General features: G+C 35.0%; 2 protein-coding genes across 2 annotated transcripts in view; one reads left to right on the top strand and one right to left on the bottom strand.

Annotated features, from left to right (window-relative positions):
• LOC105627911 overlaps positions 1–25,026 on the top strand; it is a 38,231-nt gene that overhangs the window by 4,054 nt on the left and 9,151 nt on the right. Inside the window, exon 5 of the mRNA XM_012209183.1 lies at positions 684–796. Within this exon, the coding sequence (XP_012064573.1) occupies positions 684–796 (113 nt within the window). The remainder of the gene's footprint in view (positions 1–683; positions 797–25,026) is intronic.
• Positions 1,903–3,585, bottom strand: LOC105627910 (prolyl 3-hydroxylase OGFOD1). Its single transcript, XM_012209182.1, has one exon. The coding sequence runs from the start codon at positions 3,583–3,585 to the stop codon at positions 1,903–1,905; it is 1,683 nt and encodes a 560-aa protein (XP_012064572.1).

The raw sequence follows: 25,026 nt of genomic DNA, 5'->3' as shown, positions 1-25,026 counted from the left end.
ACAATCTTAAAAAATTCTCTCTAATCGACATTTGCTCCGAAATTTTCTTTTGCAGGTATTTGCGAGTTCAATAGTAGTAGTATTTTAAATTAATGTACACATCTTTATCTAAAATTAACGTAATTAAATGAAATTGGAAATTTGATTTTTTCATTTTCAATATCAAAAATCGAGAGTATGTAACTCAAAATTATGTAAAATGAAAAATATTTGTTATGAATAATTTTTCAAAGCAATTTTTAAAAATGTCCGGATTCACCGCGAATGTCAATTAGGATTAAATAAAACGTCCTGTGATCTTCTTATTGTAATAGCTAGATTAAAAAAATAGGACAATTTTGAAGCTCGACCGATTGTCCAATCTTCTTATTGTAATAGTTAAGTTAAGTAATGATCAATCAGACGAACGAATTTACGATCGCTTAAAGATTGCCCGATGGCGTCATCCGGAACGGAGCTGTATCGTAGGTGCGCCCATTAATAGCTTCCGGCACAATTGCTCGAAATAGAATACGATGAGAGGAAAAACGCGGCGGATAAACTCTCCATTTATTTCGTCGAATGATTAAACTCTTAGCGCGTTAAGCGCGGTCCTTAAGCCATTCATCCCGATTCGCATCAAGTTACAATCTCATCGCGTCATTCGCGGTGTTTGCACTAAAACAGGTTTTATTATCTGTCAGATCACGACAAAGACCACTACTAAGGATGGCACAGGACAACAGAATTTGCCGCGACCCAGGATTCAAGTGCAGGAACCCGAAACCGAATGTAACCACCGGAACGTCCACACAGCGTAAGCTTTCACTCTTCTCTCGCTCTTTCTTCTTTCTTCTCTTCCTCTTTTCTGCAACTAAATTCGGCTTGGGAGATTTTATCCCATCAATATAGAATTGCGTCGATTCTCAGAAAAAAAAAGACGAAGCGTGTACATTGATTCCCTGTCGTGTACACTAAGCACAATATTCATCTACGTGCGTTTCATAAGTTCCAAGGATGAGCGAAAGAAAAGTTTCCGGATGCTGCGAACAGCACGTGTAAAATACGAGGGAGACTTTTTTTTCGATATTCATCCCGCTAACGCAATTCCCTCGCTGCACTCACATTCACTCAACTTCACGACTGCATGTGAACCTTACGTTTGCTGTGATTCTCGCAAATGAAACGAAAGACTTTCTTTTATGCCATGTATATATCACATCCAATAAACAATTATATGTCTCCTGCATTGTAATATTAATCTACATCCTAGCAAAATCATTGCAAGACTTTCATAACTTAAGCACATAAATCGCTAACGTACCGATGATTTTTTGAACATAACATGCATCTACTGGAAAAATCCTGTCTAAAATTAGAAACATTTTTTATGACTGGAATATATCTGTGTATTGAGACAAGAATTCATATATTATTCACAATTTTTTTTCTTTAATATTTGTCTACAAAGCAATTCACATATAATTATAAAAACATTCTTCGTGTGCAAATAATATGTTTTACATTTTTCATTTAAAGAAAAAAATAAGATTCTCTCTTCTGATATAATAACATTAGAATACGAATGTTAAAAGAAAATGATATATATATATATATATCATTTTCTTTTTATATTTTCATTCAGAATACTGTCATCCACTTAAATCAGCAGGTTTCATAAAAATTTATGCATATGTGATATATTTATACTTTTTTTCAATAAGAAAAATCATGAGACTAGAATGTTATATTTAAAGGAGAACTATTTCACTCGCAAAGAGAATGTTGTTGTCTTAATTCAGGAAAATATATTGGTCGATTACCACGAAACAACAATGCCGGACTTAAAACACGAATCTTCCTATCCTTTTTAATCTGTTTCAACAGAACAATATTAATCAACAAATCATATGAAGAATCATGCTACTCGTAATATGTACATAGAAAAGTGTAAGAATAGCCATCATAGAAATGATTCAAGTATTTATGAAGACGACATATCATGACTGACCTATAGACTAGACAAAGATGATTATCTTGCATTGGGATTTGAATTAGAATACCTTCCTGCGCATCAGGATCCACAAAATCTATCGTATCTTCTGTTTTCGGCGTGCCTTTGGCATCTTGTGTATGGAACTGTATTATCACATCAAGCAGAAACTCGCCATTCTCACTGACAGAATCATCCTCGTTGTCATTGTCCAGTGTATCACTATGAGATAACATCTCATCTGAAGACGAGGAAGTTTCGTCTACATTCACGCTATGTTCATGTTTATTCGAGCGCATACCAACGTCTGATTGTCTATTATGATACCTGGCTATCTTTCTTTTATCAGATGAATTTGCTGGGGAAGCATCATCGGTTCGTTCCCTTTTCAATTCTCGACGCGTTTTATTTGTATCCGGGTTGACCTCACTGGTCGAGAAATCTGAAGTTAATGCTCGCGTTGACTCGTCTGAAGTATCTTTCAATAACGATTTGTCATATAGCAACGTATAACAGCCCGACGACCACCTCTGTAACTCTAATGTCATCTTAGGTCTCTTTGTTTTCTCGGGCACCAAATCGAGTCCTGTATATTTCTTCAACAATTGAAAGAAGGAAATAGATTTAAATAGATCACAGAAATCTCTCAATAGTTTCGGTAAAGTTTGTTCGTCAGCTATTTCATAGTGACGTATATCCGGCGGGCCTATCATCCGCCAGCTGATATCCTGCGACGTTAAATCATTTGCAATTTGTTGATACACAGATTCTTTCAAGAAGTTTTTAAGAAACGTATAAGATGATATCTCGACATCCTCTTGAATTTGGTCCATTATGCTGGGTTCCAGATAATCATTGGAAACCCAGGAATGCAAATTCACTTTGGTAGAACTCGGTTCCAGGAAAGTTTTGGCTGGTTCGTGTCTGGGTGACTTACGAAAATCCTTTTTTAATGGACCATGAAACCAACCATTGATTGACCACCTGCACTTATCATGTGCCAATACCTCGGCTACTTGATGGTAAGAATTTTCCACTACTTCGAAGAACACTAGGGAGTTATATTCTGGAATTAATGATTTCACTACCTTCCTAGGTGAGCCTTCTTCGTCCGTATCGAAAAGATCTAAAGCACCACCATCTTCCTCTGACCAATCATCAGTTAGATACAATATATAAGCGATTCTTCTATCAATCATGTTATCATCGTGACATAATAAACGGTCTGTATTACGATAACGGGCGCTCGACATCAAGACCTTTCCGTTTAACTCAATGTTTGTATTGCGGCTCATCCATGATATCAGATCTTTCCAAAAAGATCTGTTCAACATTTGAATATACTTGTCAGTAAAGTGGTGCAGATCCTCAGTTTTTTCAAACTGATAGAGATCAAGGACTTTGCGTATATAATCATGACGTTCCAATTCGCTTTTTAAGTTCTCTAGGATCTCGTCTCTTAAGAAGTTTGATATCTTACACACTTTGAAAGGTTTCGATATGATCTCCAGATTGGCGCTCTTAAAATCGCCTTGAGAGTGCCAGTGTTTTTTGAATTCTTCTTGAAATTTAATATCGTATATGTGCTCCGAAAACAACTTCTGATCCGCCATACTCTCAGTTTTTTTATTAAATTTGAAGACAAGCTAGTTTCTGTCAAATCTAACATAAAAATCTTAAATCTACAAATCTTTCTTCCTTAATTACAACTTTTCGACAAGGAAGATACTCATGTTATGCCACTATTAAAATTCTTCTAAACTTGCTTAATTCTTTACAATATAAAGCATGCGGCACCGTTTGACCTAACCTCTTTACGGATTTCAATTCGTCAATCTCGTTAGCAAAGTCTTGTTGGCGTGTCTCCAGAACGATATCAGGATCTCAGGTGTCCGATCGTAGGAGATGTCCTCGTCGAATAGAAGTGTCAATTAATCGCCCTGATAGGTAAAACCCACGTGGTATCCTAATCGTGCCACGTGTGTTCTGTGAACAGCAAGTCAAGACGCTATTAATCGCAACCGTCACTCGAGACGATTATTATGATTAGACAATGATAATTCGGACAATTCTATTGGATTCTACGTACCACAGAAATTTCGGCGAACGTCGGCGTTTCACAGAAACTTTCTTGTACGTCCGTAACATAACATACGCGGCGACAGCAACAATAAAAACAATATCAATCTAGCATAGTAGCGCCTCTAGCGGCCTCGAATAATCATTCATGTACTAATCTTTCGAAAAACATTCCATCGAAGGTTGCTCCAGATGACACGATCTGTACGCCAATATTAGCAAATATTAATACAATTGTATATCTATAATTATCCATATGAATATAGAATAATATTTAGCGAATGCGCATGTTGACATACTTTAATCATGAATCTGTTCTTTTTAATTGAACTTCTTGCACAGTTCATCTTTCCTCCTTTTCTCTTCACGTTGGAGACAAAAAATATTTTGTGGAAGTGCAAAAAATTTAACTAAAAAGAACAAGCCTCATATCATTTAAAGCCTGTTTTACAAGATGCTCTTTGTTTCCTGTTTCTTGATTTTTACCTTTTACTTTTTTCTCCTTTGCAACTGTTTTATTGACAATTATCCCAGATATCTTTTACAATCCAGAATAGATTAAAATGGATTGAAATTTTTTTCTATCCGAATACATGAATAGTATTCACAATGCATAGAAAAAGCTAATATTATTTTTAGATTGAAAGATATAGAGATATGCTCCATGCAATTCCTATAAATGAATAAAAATGCATTCAGAATTGAAAAGCATTTATTTTAACATTCATGAATCAATATTTTAAATAGCGAATACTTTTTTTGGATTTAATTGGATTCAATTAGATTCAATTGGATGCAATTGGATTGAAAAATTGCATTTCCTATTCAAAATTTTGAATTGAACAGTATTCACAATATGTGTATTGTGCACAGAAAAAGTTAATACTATTTTTAGATTGAAAGACATAGAGATTCGATTCAATTGGATTCAATTAAATTGGATCGAAACACTGCATTTCCTATTCAAAATTTTGAATAGTATTCACAATGCATAGAAAAAGCTAATATTATTTTTAGATTGAAAGGTATAGAGATATGCTCCATGCAATTCCTATAAATGAATAAAAATGCATTCAGGATTGAAAAGCATTTATTTTAACATTCATGAATCAATATTTCTGAAAATATAATCTGAATCCATTTCAATTCATTTAAATCCATTCTTGTTTGCTGAGACATACGTCGCAGTCGGTACGTTCGAACTGTTCGAAATTGGCGCTCGCGCTGAGCATCGTTTCGGCGCCGCATTGTCGGGCCGTCGGGTGGCGCTGGCGTCGCCGTGGCAACATGGCGGGCGTGTGTCACATTTGACGGGTACCGTTGCGTGGTCGCGTGGAGAGAAGAGACTCTCGGAGTACGGTCCTGAGACCGTTGTGAATCGGCTCCGAGTGACCGAGTGGTGCGTCGCGACGCGACGGACGCGTGACGTCCGACATCGTCGCGAGGAAATCATCCGGCCAGCCATCCTGGAGCCCGACACCTGGGGGACGCGCTCATATCGTGAGTAAATAATAAAATAAAATTTCGCGCAACATGACAAGTCCCGGCCGCGAATCTATGCGGTCCCACTCCCTCGCCGACGTCTTTCCTCATCCAGACGCGATTCCACCGTTCCCACATCATCGCGGTATACGTGCAAGTTGCCTGTGTTTGTTGCGTCGCCAACGCTGAAGCTGAGGGTGGGGTTCTTCCAGAGTCGCGGGTAAACACGCGTCCCCAGGACACGCAAGACCTTCGCAAGACCGGGAATCTGCCATCCTTTCATTTGTGCCGTGAACAGGTGTTCGCAGTTGGTTATATCGTTAACATTCCGCGCCGGTCTCCACAGACGACATTTTCGAGAACCTTCTAGGTATCGAAATCCTTATCTATAGATTTCGGAGCTGGACGACTGCGCCTATTCAGGCTGCTTTCCTTTTAGGAGACACAGTCGACGTTCTATCCTTCTTAGCATTCAATGAATAATGATTCATTCATTCAATATAAAGCCAGAATGATACTTGTGTCTCTTAAAAGGAAAACAGCCGCAAGTATTCCAGTGATAAAGATAAAAAATCCAAAGGACAAAGGTCGGAATATCTTTTCTATCCGAAATTCGGAATCGTCTTGCTCCAATTTAATCGATATGTGTACGGAAGGTCAATTGTGTATCTTAAAAGCAAATGAAAATTACAAAAGTAAGCAAATTCATTAGGATTGATCAATGAATTAAATCATAGAGGCATTCTGGGAGACGCTGTTAGCGCTACTAATAAATAATGAAGACAGAATGATACAAATAACGCTAATACGTCTTCTCGAACCCCCGCACTATCCCTATAAATACCCCTATAAATATTCTAGTAAATTTATAATTTTTTTGGTCAACATCTAGTGTCTTTGCTTACTTTGGGATTTTCACCTGAGATCTGTTCTTTCTTCCTGCACTAAATTATAGAACTCTCTTTTTCGCTTTTGCAAATCAAACGTGTACTTTATTTTAAGTGTATACACAAATTTGATCACAGAAAAGACCTAAGTTTCAGACCTGGTTACAAGACAGCAACTCTCTGTTTACATGGTGCTTGCTATTCTTTTTATTTAGCACAATGCGAGTGTCAATCTCGATGTACTTGATGTGGCTGGTGGAACCAGAATGATAGCATGAAAAGATATTACACTTTCTAATATATATAATGAATTAATATTGTTGGATTTATAGGTATATTACTTGTTGCAACGTTGTGCCTTCATGTTTTCGTCAGAACATCCTATACATTCGTCGCGTCATTTAACGTCACAACCGAATGCGAGTCATCGATCGATGATTCGTCATTCCTACACGAGGGATTTGAACATTCGTCTTTAAGAGCAAGGGAGAAAGGGGCGAGAGAGATCTCATGTTAATTCAACTCTATAGATCTCGGCTCGGAGATTATCTCGAGTCGGCCTTGAGTCGATACTTTCCTCGCATCCTACGACAAGAACGGGCCTTCGAAACTTTTGAAACGACTGTTTCAGCATTCGTACGCGGAGGCGAATCGTGAAGTTTATATACATCGAATCACTCGAGTCGTAGCTTGTACGACTATTATTGATTAACGAGTGCAGTCACGTGTGCCGACGCGACGCCGTTTTTCTTATAGCCCACTTCAATATCGTAAGCTGATGCTTATACTTCGGCGTGTCGAGCTATCTCGAAGCACAGATCCGTGCGAATTATTTCCGGCGGAGATCTCGATTATCAATAACGTTCAGCCGTGAATCACGTGTGAACCTTCCACGAGCTAAACTGATCTCACTTTCTGTAAATTCTTATTTTAGAGAGTTAATATTCTTATTTTAGTACTACACTATTGGCAAATTTGTCATGAATTTAACATTTCACATTTAAAGTATTTAAAAATTTAACTAGACACAAATCTGAAAATAATTTGATTAAACCGTCAAAATAATTATTCAAACTAGTTGCTCGAATGTCAAACTTTTGTACATACAGTTGGAAAATTTCTATTAAATTTAACACATTTTACAGTCCACTCAAATTTTTGCATTAATTTGATACAAGACGAATATGTTAGAAACACAAACATGTAAAAATTAACACAAAAGTAATTTTGATACAAATTGTGGAAGCACATTTGTTTAGTAAAATTAACATTTATAATATATGTTTTAAAACTACATTGTTTTTATTTTATTTTTTTATTTATTCATAAATTATGTTATTTTAATACTAAGAAATATTAATGTCAATTTAACGTAAAATATTCAAATAATATAATCATATTGTGTTAAATTATTTCGGGTATGTTAAGAATTCAACACAAAACATTTTTAACAAAGACCAATTTTAACGCAAACATAACATTTTTTTACTATATAAAGATTACCTTATAATGTTATCAATTTTCTTTGTTTTGTTGTTTCGTGGACTCGATTAGTTTCACCTTTGAAAAGATTCGTATATATCCCGGTTGTTCTAATTTCGAAGGAATAGTTACTTTTCTAGCACCTCGTATAAATTTTAACGTCAACGATCTTTTACTCCAAGCGCGAGATAAAGTCACGCAAGAGTCGGCAGCGTATAAGTAAAGCACTTTAGAACGATTGATAGATTGCATGGGAAAAGAATGCGCTCTCGATAGGGTGGGATCGTGTACTAATCGTTGCACCTCCCGCGATGAGATGAGTCATTATCCTTTCTTCTCTGCATCGCTCACTAATAGGATATCTCCGGAGTGTCGGGTGTCGGGTTTAACGACTGCGCCACTTCAGTCGCTAAACTGTCAATCGCGTCATTAAGGTTGTAAAGTTGAGATTCGACGTATGTCGATTAATATGTCCATGTACGCATGAACCGTTACGTGCATCTTGTGCTTGAAAAAAAAACGGATGACACACCGAGACAACCCATTTATTTAGTTTTTACGCGTTGAAGATCAAATTAATCGATTTTCAATAAAAATTGAGGCTAAATGGAAAATCACCTTTGTCCTAATTTAAAAGAAAGTAAAATCATAGTTTTTTTTTTCAAAATGTAGAATTACAGCTAAAAAATTACAAGTTTTTTTCTCAGAATTTAGAAATACATTTAATTTGTAAAGAGAGATAAAGAGAGGAGCCAATTAACGTCGTTGTTTATTTAAGCTTAATAATAGATTAAACTTTGTATCGCAATCGTAAAAACGATCGACTTCGAATTCGTAAAACTATATTTCCCGATTCTTTTCGTAAAGTACTACCCTATATTTTTCGCTCGCACCTGCTGGCAGCGAGGTCGTGAAATCACTCAGAGACTGTGAGAGAGTTTGATCAATGACGTACGAGCTTTAATAAAGCAATAACGGTAATGTTCAAGAGTCCGGGGCTCGCACACGTCGCTCACTACATAACACGTTAAACATCGCACGGATTTCAATGAATTTTACAAAAATCTATCAATGAAAATTTAAAGATTGTGCATTCAACACAACAAATGACAAATTTTGACTACAAAATTACAAACTCTCGAGAGCTTGTACGATTCTTTTTTTTTATTTTTTTTATTTATTTTTTTTTTATTATAGTTACAATAGAAATTAAATATTATAAATAAAATAAATATTATAAATAAAAATTCTCTTTACACATCGATTAATTTATTTTTTTATAAAATATTTTTTAACTTTATTAAAGAGTTTATAGAACAAAGAAAGAAGAGAAAAAATTTTTGTTATAATGTTTTTGATTTGTAAAATTTATTATTTTGCAAGTTAATTGTTAAAACATTTTTTAAAGACTTTTAACTTAACATTTTGTGAGATGCAAGAAAATTGTAAGTAATTGTATAAATTGTTTCTGAACTTATAAACGGTGGGGTAAAGTACAATTTCGAATATAATACCATTTTGAACGAAATAAGATTTAATTCCAAACAAGACTTATAAATAAAAATAAGATTTCAATTTTCAAAATTTAAATCTGCAATGGTTTTTCCTGTTTGATGATTTCCTTTAATATTCTTCATAAAAATTCAAGATTAAATAACTAAACTTGATTATGGATCGTAGAAAATTATATATATCTCTATCTATTATTAATTAGAAATATTGTTAGCTATATATTTTATAATTTTATATCGACGAGACAAGTTGGAGTAGCACAGCTGGTCATCGACTGGCGCAGTATGTAATATGTTAAAATTGTGTCGGCCGCATTTCCTTCTCTCTTCTTCGCGATAGCAACGTAATGGCTGGCGGCAGCATTCGATTCGCTTATTGCATCGTCCGTTCGTCAGTACAGCTTTCGAGTACGGCGTGTGCGAGATCTCGCGTCGAGAGATTCTCGGGTGACCGGTCCTCGCACGCGTGCACTGTTTACACCAATCATTGTTTCGCGCACGGATCATTACGAGAGTGACTCTCGACTTTGGCTTCCGGCGATGGTGCAGCGAGGTAATCAAGATGCTTGTAAATCACGATATTAATCCGAGCAATTACGAACAGAGTGATTGGCAATCGACTTAACGACAGACACGTATATATTTTGAACTGAAGACATACATTAAAAACGTATGAATTTTAGGCATATCGCACCTTCGCGAAAAGAGTCAAAAATACAGAATTCAGGAAGGAGGAAAAAAAATTGTATTTTATAAATTTAATAAATTTATTACGACAGTATTAAACATAAGTTAACTTTGAATCGCTGTTTGTTTCAAATTCTCTACAAGCAAAATATAGATATTAATTTTGTTATAGTGTTATGTTATCTTAAAAAATGCTCTTATTTTGATCTGTCATTTTTTCTTGTATCATTTTCCTTTGAAAAGTATTCAGCTTGTATTATTTTTCCTGAAGACCGATTATTTAGAATACAATCTGCATATAATATGAAGTTTGAAAAATTTCGACTTGTGTCACTTTTTTACGGACGTGCGATATGAAAATTATTTGTATTTTTATTTTTGCGTAACATAAATAAATCTTTTCTTCATAATTTCTTAGCTCGCCTCTCCGGATATTTAATACTGCAATTACATGTATATGTAGGACTGATTGAATTAACGGGAATTTATTGTCAGCAAATACAAGCATAAATTGCGAATTTTCGTTTTACCGCTCTAATCCGTAGTGCAGTTACTTACTCTCGTATGATCGATGTATCGCGAGTACAGCTGCGATAAAGCGCGCTCGACATGAGGCAGCTGCCACGTTGCAACTGCAAAGTGCAAGCGAGGCGATTGCCGCATAATTTCTCTCGACTATATATGTATTTCACGCTATCGGGATTTAGACTAATCCAAAAAAATCCAAAACGTGTACAGAACGGCTTGGAACCGCTTAACGCAATTCAAATTAATTGTGATCAATGCAATTCAGGTTTTCAATTAAGATTCTATGTTTCCGTGCTGTTGCGCGCAAATATCGTTTTCTAAATCGCACGTCTTATTCAATCTGCAAAAAGGCCGATTCGATCACGAGTTTACGAGCCGAATCATTTATCATTTAAATTTCTATAACGTCTTGCCATCGGATTATTGACTTTAATTCTATTACTTTAAAATATTACAAACATGATTGTACTTTAGAAGTGAATTAGTTACGCGACTTATTTATACATATGACGACTTATTTATACATATATAAATGAAAATAAATTCATTATTTATCCGACGTACTCTCTAAAAAATCTTTGGAATGAAATCTATAAATCTTTAAAAAATAAAATTTTATTCTTAAAAATTTACAATTAACTATTTTTCAACATTACGCTGTTAGAAATGTAACCACGAGCTTCCTTTACATATAAATGAAGCTCGTGATTATGAACAAAAAGTAATGAATGATTTAACTGAAAATTAAGTTACAGTAGTAATGAACGTGTACATTAAATTTCATAAATTTTCATGAAAAATATATTAAATTTTATGTACATGCAAATATACTTTTTAGTTATAAATACATTAAATTGAATGTAATGTCTTGAAATTAAATTCAAATTGTGTAACTTAAAAGTTAATAAAATTTAAGAACATTTCTAACAGTAGTGTAGCTCAATTGTCACTCTTTAGAATTAAATTCCACTCCAAAGATTTTAGAGATTTTATGTAGTTTATTCGATTATAAATACTCGGATGTAAAACGTATGTTGAACGTATGGAAGTGACCTTATCGCTCGTTGAAGTGCTAAAACAATATGAGCAATTCATGCAGCTCCATTAAAAAGAGCGACTCGAGTATGCACTTGAGCGATAGCTAATATCGTGAGTGAGTGAACGTAGTTTATTTTTACCCTGTAATGGACATGTACTAAATACGATCGCGTCATCTCCATCGGATATTGTCAATTTATTTATGATCCCTGATCGTCAAAACTCACGGCACCTTATTCCATGCAGAAAACTGTTCTTATCCGGCACCATGTCTCGTAATTACAATAGCGTCGCATCGGCTGATGCGAAACTACCGTATGAACCTTCCTCCCTCCTCATGCTCTTTGTTGCTGGTTACCCGTTTTACGAAACACCGTATAGTACGGTACGCATACCGGTTTTGCTGTCGATCGATAAACAGGAATAAAGAATCGCACGATACTCGGTAAAATGCTCCCCCGACGTTCCTCCGGAAGCAAGTAACAGCTTCGAGCGAAAATTTTGTGTCCTGAGAGAGAGGGGCTCATCTCTTTTTTTCTTTTTAATAAAATTACTTGCAAAGCAAAATAACGGGACAGAGTTGAAGTGAAAAAAAAAATGTGCTTTTATTTTTATTCTGAACATTTTGCAAAAACGATCGCAATCCTGGATATCGCAGGCTAGATAAAAATTTGTAAGAGACGGTACGTCTACGGCACTTTTATTGGGGGTAACTATAATTGCTGGTCCCATATGTGGGACATAACTCTTAAAGGCAGTCACAACAAGCTCGCAAGCCTGTACTTATTTATTGTGTAACGGTGATGCCATTAACCGCGTCGAGGATTACCCTGGTGACCCTATTTGCGTTTATTTCCTACCCAGCTCTCATTGTGATCTCGTCTCGTGTCGGAAAAGAGAATAGACAAGAATACCCCCCCCCCCCTCATTCATAATGTAGTCAATTTTATATGCGCTCGTCGGGCTAATATCTGGAACGTAACAGGTTCTTTTATGGTGGGCCCTCTATGCTCCGTCGCGAGGCCCGCCTCCTCACATAATTTATCGCATTCGCGTGGGCGTGCGTGCGTGCGTGCGTGCGTGCGTGCGTGCGTGCGCACTGCGAGACGCACAGGCAACCTGCATCCCGCGACTCGCTTTCCCTTTTTCGGAAATCCGGTTCCCCCTTTTTTCCCCTTTCGACGAAGAGAAGATAGAAGGCGTGCAGCGTGTCCCGCGTCGGGACACCCCTATTGTTCTTCCCTCTCGAATGTGACTATTCGAGACGGAAATGGACGTCCGATGTTTCCTTCCGTTGCAATCGTTCCTTGTCTCACGCGGAAATCGCGACCGCAAAACATTCGAAAATGTTGGATGCGAACTATGATTCGCTTGCGTTTCGCGAAATGTCATGCATTACGCGCGGATATTTATTGATATAAAGATTTCTATGGATATTTATAGGAAAAAAAGATGATTTTGTCGAAGTATCTAAAAATTTAGATAGATACGGATCTAAAAAAATTTTGGTTAAACCATTAAATATGATATTTAACACTTAAATAAACAAATAATATAAAAATAATGTATTTTCAAACGTAAATTCTAAGATAAATGAATAAAATATTAATTTAATATTTTATAAATGTTAACTAAATTGTTAAATGTTTTCCTGAAAATGACATGCTTTTATAATTTGCTTACAAATTGTTTCAATGTTACATTCTTTTTGTTAATTTTTTGTGTAATATTTGTTACTTTCTAACATTGTTTTATGTTAAATTTGAGTGGACGATTAGGAACATGTAAAATGTATTAAATTTAACGCAAATTTTTCAACTCTGTGAACAATTTTGATATTCTAGCAATCAGCCTCAACATTCTACATAATTATTTTGTCTAAAAAAATTATTTTTAAATCTGTATCTACCTAAATCGTTAGCAAGGCCGTTCTTTCTGTGTACATTTCGTGTATATTTAATATTAATCTGAAATACGAAAATCTATAAGCATGTTGTATAGAAATACAATAGTTGTCGACTTTATGTTCAAGCCTAATGTTTCCTCGTCTCAATAGAATAACATTAATGCGCACACGATTACGATTACACGTATACATGTATATTCCATAAAACGACACAGATGCACGCAATCTCACGCACTCGTTTATTTTCACGTTATATCTATAACAAAAACGCCGCTTTATAACCGAAGATGTAGAGCATAACATTGCACACGTGATCGCGACATCTTGTTGCATGTGCCATCAAAACTATTCATAAAGAAGAGATGTAGGCTGATATTTATAGTCGATTCTTATATTTAAAACTGTCTTAAGTACAGTCTTAAGATATCATAAGTCACTTACTGAGCTATATTAGCATCTTAAGATATTACTTAATTACTAATAGATACTTAAATTAAGAACGTACTATGAATATCAGCTATAGATATTCCGTAAAAGTTAACAGGAAAAACAGTCCAATGAATTCATGACGCCTTTTAACTGTCCATCGTTTTCCATAAATGCATCAAATAAAGTGCAGGCGTTTCGCCGGGAATTATTCTGCGAAACGTTTGCACAACAAACTCCAGCCACTTCGTTTTCCGCGAGGCTTTCGACATCGCGAATAATTGCCGAAGCTCATTGTGATTCAACAACGTTGGAATGCATTTTCGTCAGCGTCGTGCTTTGCGCGCTCGCGTTCAATTCGGGTTCATTTTTATTCATACGTCGCATGAATAAAATCAAAGCGTAGAATACGTTTAATGTATAATTTATTTTTAATTCCCACTCGTACGTTAACGTTGACTAATAAGACTAAAGACTAGGGATGCATATCCGAAAAGTATCCGGTATTATCCAGCGCTTTTTTACTGTTCGACCGGATATCATTAGTATCCCAGAATATATCTAGTTGAAATTTTATATTATTAAATTGTTGATTTTTTATTATATAAAAATTCTGTAAATAAATATGCAAGTATTGATAATGCTATAATATCTTATATTACTGCAAAATCAAACAATTTTTTCTTTCTATAATTATCATTAATACAGTTCTTTCTGCTCCCTTTTTTCTTTTTTTATTTAGTTTTTTTTAGACATTGTCCCGAAATCCGATCGGATATTTGAAAAATATCGGATATCCGACTCGAAAAATTGCCTTCCCGAATATCCGACCGGATATCGGATATTCGATGTTACGTTCTTTTCAGATATCCGATGTTCGATAATTTTATCCGATGCATTCTTACTAAAGACATTTAGAATGTTAAGCTCTTCCCACAAAAAAGCATAGCTTTGATACAATTTTGACATCAGAACCGGAAAGGCAGGATGACTCTGCTCAAATACTTGGCGCAATCAACGCGATGACTTAAAATACAGAAGCCGAAGTGATTCTTTATTGTCTTGTTAGTACCAGTCTGGCAAACCCACGCTCAATTTAACAAGCACGAGGACTCGTTAAAGAGTCCTGATTGCCTCGGAGCCGAATCGTAACACATGAAATCTGTACACATGTACATAAAGCAACGATCTTGAGATATGATATAGTATGCTCCTGCGGCTGTAGGACAGAAATGTTTACATTATATCTGATCATTAACGCGTATCCTCAGACTACACCTTTAATTAGAGTCACATGGGAGATTAATGACATGTAATTATAGTGATAAAATGCAAGATATAACTTAAGTCTCGTGATCGCACATCAAATTTTGAGCCTGATAACTTTTTAAGTAAAGCTAACAATAGTGATTTTTTAATAATAGTTCTGAGATTCTTCAATGTGGAATTTAATCGAAGTTTCTCTCTTCTTCACCACCCGATATACAACCTTCCTCTGCAACGTGAGTTAATTCTTCATATATCTTACTTCCTACGACAACAATGTCGATGATATCGCGAGGAATGTTTTTATGGACGAGTGGACAATTAAGTGTTCCTCCTTCAGACAATGGCAAATCTTTCCGGCACATATTTACGATAATTTGCATAGTGAATTAGTTCTTCTAGGACTCAATTATGAATATTGATCAAAGCAATTGCTTCATGTTAGGTTATCATGTAAAAATTATTAAAAATTATTAAAATAGGCAGTTTAACGTAATGTTTTTCATGTAAATATAATATAAATATATAATATAATATAATATAATATAATATAATATAAATTAATCTATCATTATTCAATCGCGAAATTGGAAACACTTTGCCAGCGATTATTATTACAATATATTTTAATGTTTCGACGAGTAGTCCAATTTTATGACTAACATCATTTGGTTTTTCCTCAATCTCGATCATATTGCATACCATTTTTAGCGCATGTGCGCATCAGTCGGAAAAGTTATTTATATGTAGATCTTTCCATGATAGATAGATCAAACGCTAAATATATGCAACATTGCGTTGACATAATTGGCAATATCAAGATTACAATGCGTCATGCATCCAATGAATCATCGACATTCTCTTTTTGGTCAAGATCTTTAGACTCGTTTAAACCTCCCGAACCATCAAAATACATATACGCAACTTATACTAATACGTCGGAAATGAACAGTTAATTATAAAGAAGAATAATACAAGAGAGAAGATAGAAAGGCTTATCATTCAAAAAGAGATCAGGAGCCCCCTGATTTAGCTGACACAATTTTTCTCAGACATTCGTTGCGACGTCTCAATCCCTCTCGTCCTTCTCTACGTTTCTCTTTAGGCCTGTCGTGGCCAAAAGAGGGGCGAGAGTAAGAGTATAGTTCAAATGTCATTCTGGTTTATTTTCGTTTATATATAGACACGAGAGAGTTCAGCCGGTGTCACTTACCCCTGAATACCGGCGACGCTCGTCCGATTTTCAGAAAGCGAGGAGAAATTCCTCCTCCGTATGATTGGAAGTCGTTACAAGGATCTCATTGTACATGATAAAAAACATACCTGATAGAATAGAAACGCGACTTCTAATGTCAAAATTAGTATATAATTATGCAGTCGAACGATAAAATGTATAGTCGATTATAGATTTCAAACTTTTACCATTTTTCACGTCGGTGAATCTTGCGCACACTAATCCGTTCGCTCATGCGTATATTTTCTCCATCATATGTTGGATAGAAAAAACAATTCTAATATTGGCATTTGAACCTTTTAATTGTGATTCTCTGTGGCTCTCTGTTTTAGACCATTCTCTCTTCCTACAATTAATTTGTTCATTTCATAACTTAATATAGTTTATAAGCTCTCGACCGCGATATCCAAAAAATTTTTATCTCTGTTGTTTGATTAGTGGCTTTAAATATGCATAAACACTTGGATTGAAACAAGAGTTAGAAATTACGAACTTCAAAATTTAAGGAACTATTATCTGGTTAAAGATGAACGAAATTTAAATTTAATAAAAGAATTTTAAAGCTTAAAATCTTTACTTTCGAAATGTCAATGCTTTTTGAGTCTTTTTAAATTCGTAAATTACAATTTTAAAATTAAAGCTTAATTTAATAAAGTTTAGAAAATTTATCATTTTTGTATACGATATCGTTAATGTAAATTAATATTTTAATAATTTTATTTTAATTTGTTATATATACTTATATTTTTAGAATCTTTATGCTTTTATGATTATCGATAAATCATGTGCATTTCAATTTTTATTTCATTCTACCTTTCTCAAAACAACTCCTGTCCAGAAGATAAATATAATAAATTTAATATAATAAATTTTCCTCGTTTTAAGTTCATGCAGGAAACGTCGTGTCAATGTACTCCGTGATGAAATAAAAATCATGAGAACAAACGGCATTTTGCATTCAGGTCACGCGTGACAGATGCAAAAGAGTCTCCCGTTACACACTTCCTTTAATCGCTAGTCAGCTATATAAATTGTCTATTAATTAGCGTTATTCGATTACAAATAACGTTTACAGCTCATTGACGCGACACTTTAATCGATCTAATCTTCTTCCTGTCTGTGTATATAATAACTGTTTGTTTCAATGGTAGACATAAGTAATGAAAAGAAAAGAGGAATAAATATGCGAAGCGCACATGGAGATTCAAACCTTCACGCAGAGACAGGTGTAGTACATCTTGAGACAGACGGATATATGTTGGCATATAAAAAGTATTTTAAGATTTTGAAAATATACGCAATATTATCATGTTATACGCGTCTTTAAATTTTGTATGAGAATATTTCATTCTCTCGTGATTTCATTCGTTTGCGAAATAATCGTATTTTCACGGCTAACTTACTGAATTCACGGACTCAAAGCCTACCAAACTTGGTGCACAAACTACTGACTCATCGGTCTAAGATAAAGGCTGAGTATACAAAATTTATTCATACTTCTAACAATATTTTTCCAATTGGATGCACATTTATGTGAATTCAAGCCGCTGTATTAATTTTAATATTAATTTAACACACATTTTTCATTTACTATCATCTACAATATATATGTATAAATCGAGATACATTAATTTTGTATAATATTTATGTTGTAAAGTTTGGGAAGAGCCTTTCAACTTTTTTTCGAAAATTTTTATTAAAAAACATATTTTCTTTAAGAATGTATATTTTATTGTAAGAAATTTAAAATATTTATATTTTATTGTAAAAACTTAAAATTACATTAAGTATATCAAAAAATAATAGCAGAAGGATTGTTTATAAAAATCCGTGTGCAGTCAAAGAATTAAGGTATATTAATTATTAGGATATTATTAGTAATATATATATATATATATATATATATATACATATATATACTTAGGTAATACGTGATACTTTTCAAATATGCTCCACGCATGAAAGTATTCTTTAGACTCGCTTATGTCTCTGTCGCAATGCGACTATATCGTACTTGAATTCATAGCTGCGCTCTCGGCATTCCCAGACGGCAGTTCTTGTTTCACACCACTCTCATGCTTTCAACTTTTAGATCTTATTTACGTCCTTAGTGTACTTTTTCGCGAATTTTACAGCATGCACGAAACTGTCGCGTAGAATGTTGCACCAAGAATGTTTTATATCGATTTTTATGAAATCCTTTTCTCACAAATTACGATTTTATCATCGATTGTGTCAGATATTTTGTTAGATTCACACTATGCAATGTGTTTCATGAACATTGTTGAAAACTGACCGATTCGATCGTTCATAAAAAATTTTCATAAAGTTTAATAAATCTTAAGTTACATAAATCTTAATTCGCGAATGAATTCTGATCGAATCATAAATCATCGTCCCCGAAATTTTTTGTTCCCATCGATGGCTCGCGTGCTTCGTGACTGAGGATCGTTTGTTGAGCGTCGTGACAAGCGTTATAATTGTACAACGAGAAGGAAAAAGGACCGGCTATAGGTCAAGGAACTCTCTTGTTCGATAAGCGCAGAACTTTGGATTCGGTCAAAACTTGCATTTCGGGTTAATGCTTCGTGTGGCATAAATCCTCAGCCAAAGAAAGATAACTCCATGTCCTCTCTCTTTCTCTCTCTCGTACTTGACGTGATCTTCGTGATCAAGCATCGTTTGTTCGCGACGATCTTAGCCGAGGGTCCGCTGAAATTACAGTGGTCCTGTGAACGAGGAGTCCCGAGTTCGACATGAGGTCTCCGGATCGTTAGCGCGCGAGAAGTCGCTGACATCTCGGGACACTCTTGGTGCCGGTGCAAACGAACCGAGAATCCGACGACATGAATCGCCGATCCCTTCAACGACATCCCGGATCTTGTCGGTTTCATTTGCCGAACCCATAAATCTCGCCGGGAGACGCCCGAAATAGAATAGTTGTAGAGAAAACTTGCTTGAATTATTCGGAAGAGACGGAAGGTTTCCGCCTCGCGGGCGTTCGTTTGCCTCTCTGCAACTGATCTTTCAAGGCGGTGAAATAAGGGAAGGGATAAATTGTGGCTTCTGTTTTACTTCCATTTTCTCTCGAATTTACACAATTCTTTCGTTACGCAAACTAGAATGGTTTAAGAACAAGTTTTATTACGTTGAATAAATTTTTATATAAGAATTAAGTATAAATTCTGAATTTTGTTCGTTCGAAGTGAGACTTGTTGAATATAATTTATTGCTAGATGAAGAATCTTTGTCGAAGTTCCAGAGTTTGGCATCCGTCGTAAATTTTAATTTTTATTACAAGCTTAGTTCGTGCATTCCTTGGAAACTTTTCACAGAAAAATCGTGTTTTTTCGAGAACTTTTATCTCAAAAATAAATGAGTCATACCAAGTTATTGAAAATACAAATAAAGCGTAATAGTCTTTTATGCCCGTCTTTTATAGGATGCATGTTTTGTTACGATGGTGAATCGAATTCAGAAACAGACATCCTGCAATGCTGTGAAGAAGGAGAAACTATTACGCAGGCCATAAAAGCGCTTACGGATTAACGATCCGTAAAAGACTACGATGACAGAAACCAAAAGGAGTTATTAGCCCTCACCAATGACTTACACGGCACTTATCCGCTTGTTTGCATGTAAAATCGAAATTGCTTAAGTCGTTTACTCGAAGATGCGTTATTTCGATCGTTAGAAACCTACTTGGAAGAATACCGTTTATCAGTGAATTCTTACCTTCAGGTTTCCCTTCCAATTGAAAAAGAATTCGCTCATTTGCTACAACAATACAACTCAGAAAACAAAGAAAATTTTCACAAAATCAGTTTTGATGTTTTTAATTATAAAAATTTCAGAATATTAATTTTGAAATGCAATTTCAGTGTAATATAAAATTACCAGATTTTCTTTCTGAAACTGGGGGCAGGTTTCAATTTTTTTTGTGAAATATGCTGGCACACGAAAAAAAATAAAGATTCTTACGAAAACTAGTTATTTTATAAATTATTTCATTGTGCTTAACAAATTGTATTAGGTAAATCGAAATTTAATATTAAAAATATAATATTTTCAGTGTTTATCATTTGTATACCTAAATTGCTATCAATATAAAAACAACAATACTTAAAAAACAAAAACTGCAATACTTATTTTGCAATGCAATGAAATGAAAGAATCGAAATCGAATATCGAACAAAGGAAGGAAATATAGATAAATAGATACTAGAGATAAATAAAGGAAATAGGGCCAAAGACGTAATAGTAAAAGTAAAAGTTATAAGGAATAGAAGTAATGATTCTAATGGTCAAAGTTAGATTTTTAATGCTTAAATAATTCAATCTGAATACTACATATTGTATATGTACATATATATTATATACCATATTTCTAGTTATTCACACTGCGCGCCGAATTGGTTTTTCAAACTTATAAATGTAATTAAATTACTATAATAATGCGAATTGTCAAGATATTTTAATAATTTGATGCTCAATCAGGCATCTTGTCTTAAAAAGATGAATATACTAAAAAACTGTAAATAAATGTATAGTTTAATTAAATAAATTAGTAATTCGTAAATAAACATGGAAAAAAAATGATCATAGCTAATTCTGATTAATTGAAATTGCATTAGCTACTACAGCTACGAAATTTACTAATTACATATAAGGGATTTGCTGCTGTAGCTAATATAAGGACGTGATAGCAAAGTATGCATGTCTGTTGCAGTCAATTTATTTAGCAACATGAAATTAGTTGTCACAGTTATCGGATATGTCCGTGTAAAAGAAAATTATATTTATCTCTATTACAGCTAAATATGGTTTGCTGAAATTGTACTTGCTATCAAATTTCTGCTACACAGAAAAACGTTTGCTGCAATGATCAATACATCAACATAATAGCAAAATGCTTGTCTGTTACAATGATAATATTTAGGCCTCACAGCCAATGGAAATTAGATCTCGCAGACATGACATTAGGTGTCCATATATTACTACTAAATTTAGCTGCCATACATTTTTAGCTGTGGCAGCTAATTTTTTTTTAACAACATAATATAGTCTCTTTTTTCTGTAAATTTAATGCATATAGTTTAGTTATCATTGAAATGAACAATTGAAAAACATAACATAGTAGTTGTGTTTTTCAATTGTTCATCCCAATGATAACTAAATAATGCATTGTTAGACATAGATTCTTAAGAAGATTATCAATGAAACGTGATAATTTTAAAGTTATTTTCTATCAGTTTAGTTATTAACCACAATAAGAAAAATACAATATTTACCTTATTAGATTAAAGCTTAGCCACAAGTTAACCAGAAAATGAAAAACAGGCTTTAATGTAATAATTAATTATGAAGAAATAACAGTGTTCTTTTAAAGAGGGTATATTCTTTTTTGCTTTCTCTTTCCATTCTTTTTTCTGCAATCAACTCAAAGATAATAATTTTTTACTCATGTCTCTTTCCTCGTTACAGCAAATAAATGAAATAATTTTTATTTCTGATAATCTCTTCGCAGTTTGTTTTCGTTGAACAGTTAGAAATTATTCGCGAGATGATTCTGACTTTCAAATATCTTTGGAAAGCAATAAAAACACAATAAATTGAATCCTTGATGTCTTAAAAATCAGGTTTCGTAAAAAAAAGTCGAGGGTGTAAGACATGACGATTTCTCGCAAGTTACATGAATGCGACCGGCTTTTGAAGCGCGTTTCTCCTCGAGGCGCGCGCGCGTGCCGGGCACGTGTATTCACGCTCGCAGTCCTCTTTAAAATTCGTGTGCCCTTCCACATTCGTTCACGCGTTAATGTCCGCGCAAAGAGAGAAAGAGAGAGAGAGGTAGAGAGAGAGAGAGAGAGAGAGAGAGAGAGAGAGAGAGAGAGAAGAGAGAGAAGAGAAGTAAAGAAGGAAGGAGAGGTAGGGCGTGAGGAAAGACGCAACGCTCTGTGCCATCGTGGTTTTTTGAGTGTTCCAAAAATATACCCTCGACCCTCGGGGGAAAGATAAAGAGAAGACCGACTGGAATGGCGGGGGATTCGGCGGAAAAGTGCGAGAGAGATGGAAAAGGAGGATGCGTCGAAAGAGAAAGCGAAAGAGTTGCAGTGGCAGAGACGAGATTAGGAATGCCAGTCTTCGGCAACTAGTCATCTTAGAAACGTGCTCGTGAGTGCCACAGTTTCAACAAAAGGCAAGCGAAAAAAAGTAAAATCGCAACCACCGATACGACTTGACTCCCTCATTCTTCTATCCTGCGATTAAAATAAATAAATCAGTGCCAATCGCGGTGAAACTGCACTGCAGATATATTTTCCTTATTCGCGAGACCAGCTGAGATGAATCGAGATGACGTGCTTATAAACGCATTTTAACAATAAAGATATTGATAATAATTTACCAATTACGAAGGAAATTTTAATTTCTATAATTCTATCTTCCATTTCTATCTCAATGTACATTAATTTTAATCCTGGTTCAACCTCTTCATCTTTTTCTAATTCTAACGTACATTTCTACCTGTAAAATAACTTTAATCTCGTTTTAATTTACTCTTTATGCTTTTTTAATTCTTAGAATTGAAAAAAGATGAAAAATAAGTTAAATCAAAATTAAAGTTAATCTACGATGATAGAAACGGGCGTAAGAATTATGAAAAGGTGAAGAATAAGTTGAATCGAGAATTAAACTTAATCTACATTGGTAAGAATTCCCGGCTGAAGTCATTGAATTAGAAAAACAGGATCGAATAATAACAGCGCAGACACAATAACGCTTGAAATTGCATTTTAACGATAAGCTTATTGCCGCTCGAAATACGAAGCGAGAGTGTTGCGCGTGCAATATCATCCCCTTTGACATTCGCAGATCATCTTGCGATCGATATATCGGCTCGCGGCGACCGCAAGCCATCGTCGCGTCTCAGCTGCAATCCGCAGTGACGCGTTCGCGGCTAAGGATGCCCTTAAAAATCGAGAGCGGCACCTACACGGTGAACCCGGTCGCGAAAAAGAATGTCTCCAAGTTCCTCCTCTGGAAACATTGGCGGCGAAGGTAGGCAGTGAGAAAGAGACGTTTGCAAAGGATTGAAAAAAAAACCCTTGAGAATTAACAGCGAGAATTCCTAAGATTTTAACAATAGAGATCCCCATTGCTCCAATAACTAATATTCCGTGCGTTGCACTTTCACATGCATGTTTTTTTCTCATAGAGAATAACACACCTTTATTTGTATTCAGGTGTACGACATTTTTTCATCCAAGTGAATAACTGTTGATATAATTGATGTTTAACGTGTGGCATTAATAATTAATCAATGATAAGTTAATGTTCCATTGACACAACACGCGATACGTTATAAGCGTCCCTTGGAGCCCTAGATGTTTCACGGTGAGCGAATAGAACGTGAATAGGTATTATCGAGATTCATTAGCGGCGCAATGCAGCGGTGCATCCACATGCATCCGCCACTCCTGATATATCGGGACGAATCTAGTATTCGAGATAGACATCGAGTGAGAATGAATCGGTCAGAATATCTTCACGGTCAGCGTCGCCTTATGAGAACGTCGAGGTCTCCCGAGCTATAGAAATTGTTACATGTTCATGTGAAATAATACTTCGACATTTTTCCAACGTCAATTATGCCCCGTCTGTCCACGTGTGTCCACGCATACAAATACACGCTATCTGCTATCATCGCCATCATCATCGTCATCGGCGATCGAGCATGATTCGTTCACCTTGCACACCTTAGTCTTGCTTGGCCGCACGCCTGCACCCCACGTTGCACTTTAAACCGTTAACTTGCAATTATGTCAGCGCCGATTTCCGCATCGTAAACAACATTGTACAACACCGAACAGTCTTACCTACACGCGCGGCTCGTTTCTTTAATCCGTTATGGACGCCGTATGCATTACACGCACGAGTGCAGTTTGGAGCTCGGCGTACTTTTTTTTTTTTATCGAAAAGTCACATTGGTGGCAGTGAAAGCGCTAGAAAGTACATTATGGTGATATTCATATGTTATTTAAAAAAAATAATATAATTTGGAATATGTAGAAAATGAAGGAAAGTCTATTATACAATTATGTATTACATACTCAAAGAAAAAGATATGATGACAACAATTATATAGATGACAACTATTTAAGTTTTATATGTAGATAATTAATGTACATATATATAATAATATGTAATAATTATAAAAAATTATTTATTCAATTATGTATATACATCAATTTTGTATAATGTAAAACTTGTACGATTGTCACTTAGATAATTATCACAATGTTTTTCTCTGAGCGTACAATTATATATTAATTGCACTTATGAATGATAACAGCGTGTAACGATTTGAGAAACGAGATACTACATATTGACTTGTTCGAAGAAGCTTCCCCTGTTTCTGTGTACATTACATTTTCGCGATTACATGAGCGAGTAAACGTGCGACAATCATTGATGGACAATTTATTCCTTTTGCGCAAGACATCTCGTCTTGAACTGTCGCGCAAGTTTAA

Source organism: Atta cephalotes (assembly GCF_000143395.1).
Source record: "Atta cephalotes unplaced genomic scaffold scaffold00011, whole genome shotgun sequence".
NCBI lineage: Eukaryota > Metazoa > Arthropoda > Insecta > Hymenoptera > Formicidae > Atta > Atta cephalotes.
The sequence above is the reverse complement of the archived record's forward strand: the minus strand, read 5'-3'. Positions and strand labels throughout refer to the sequence as shown.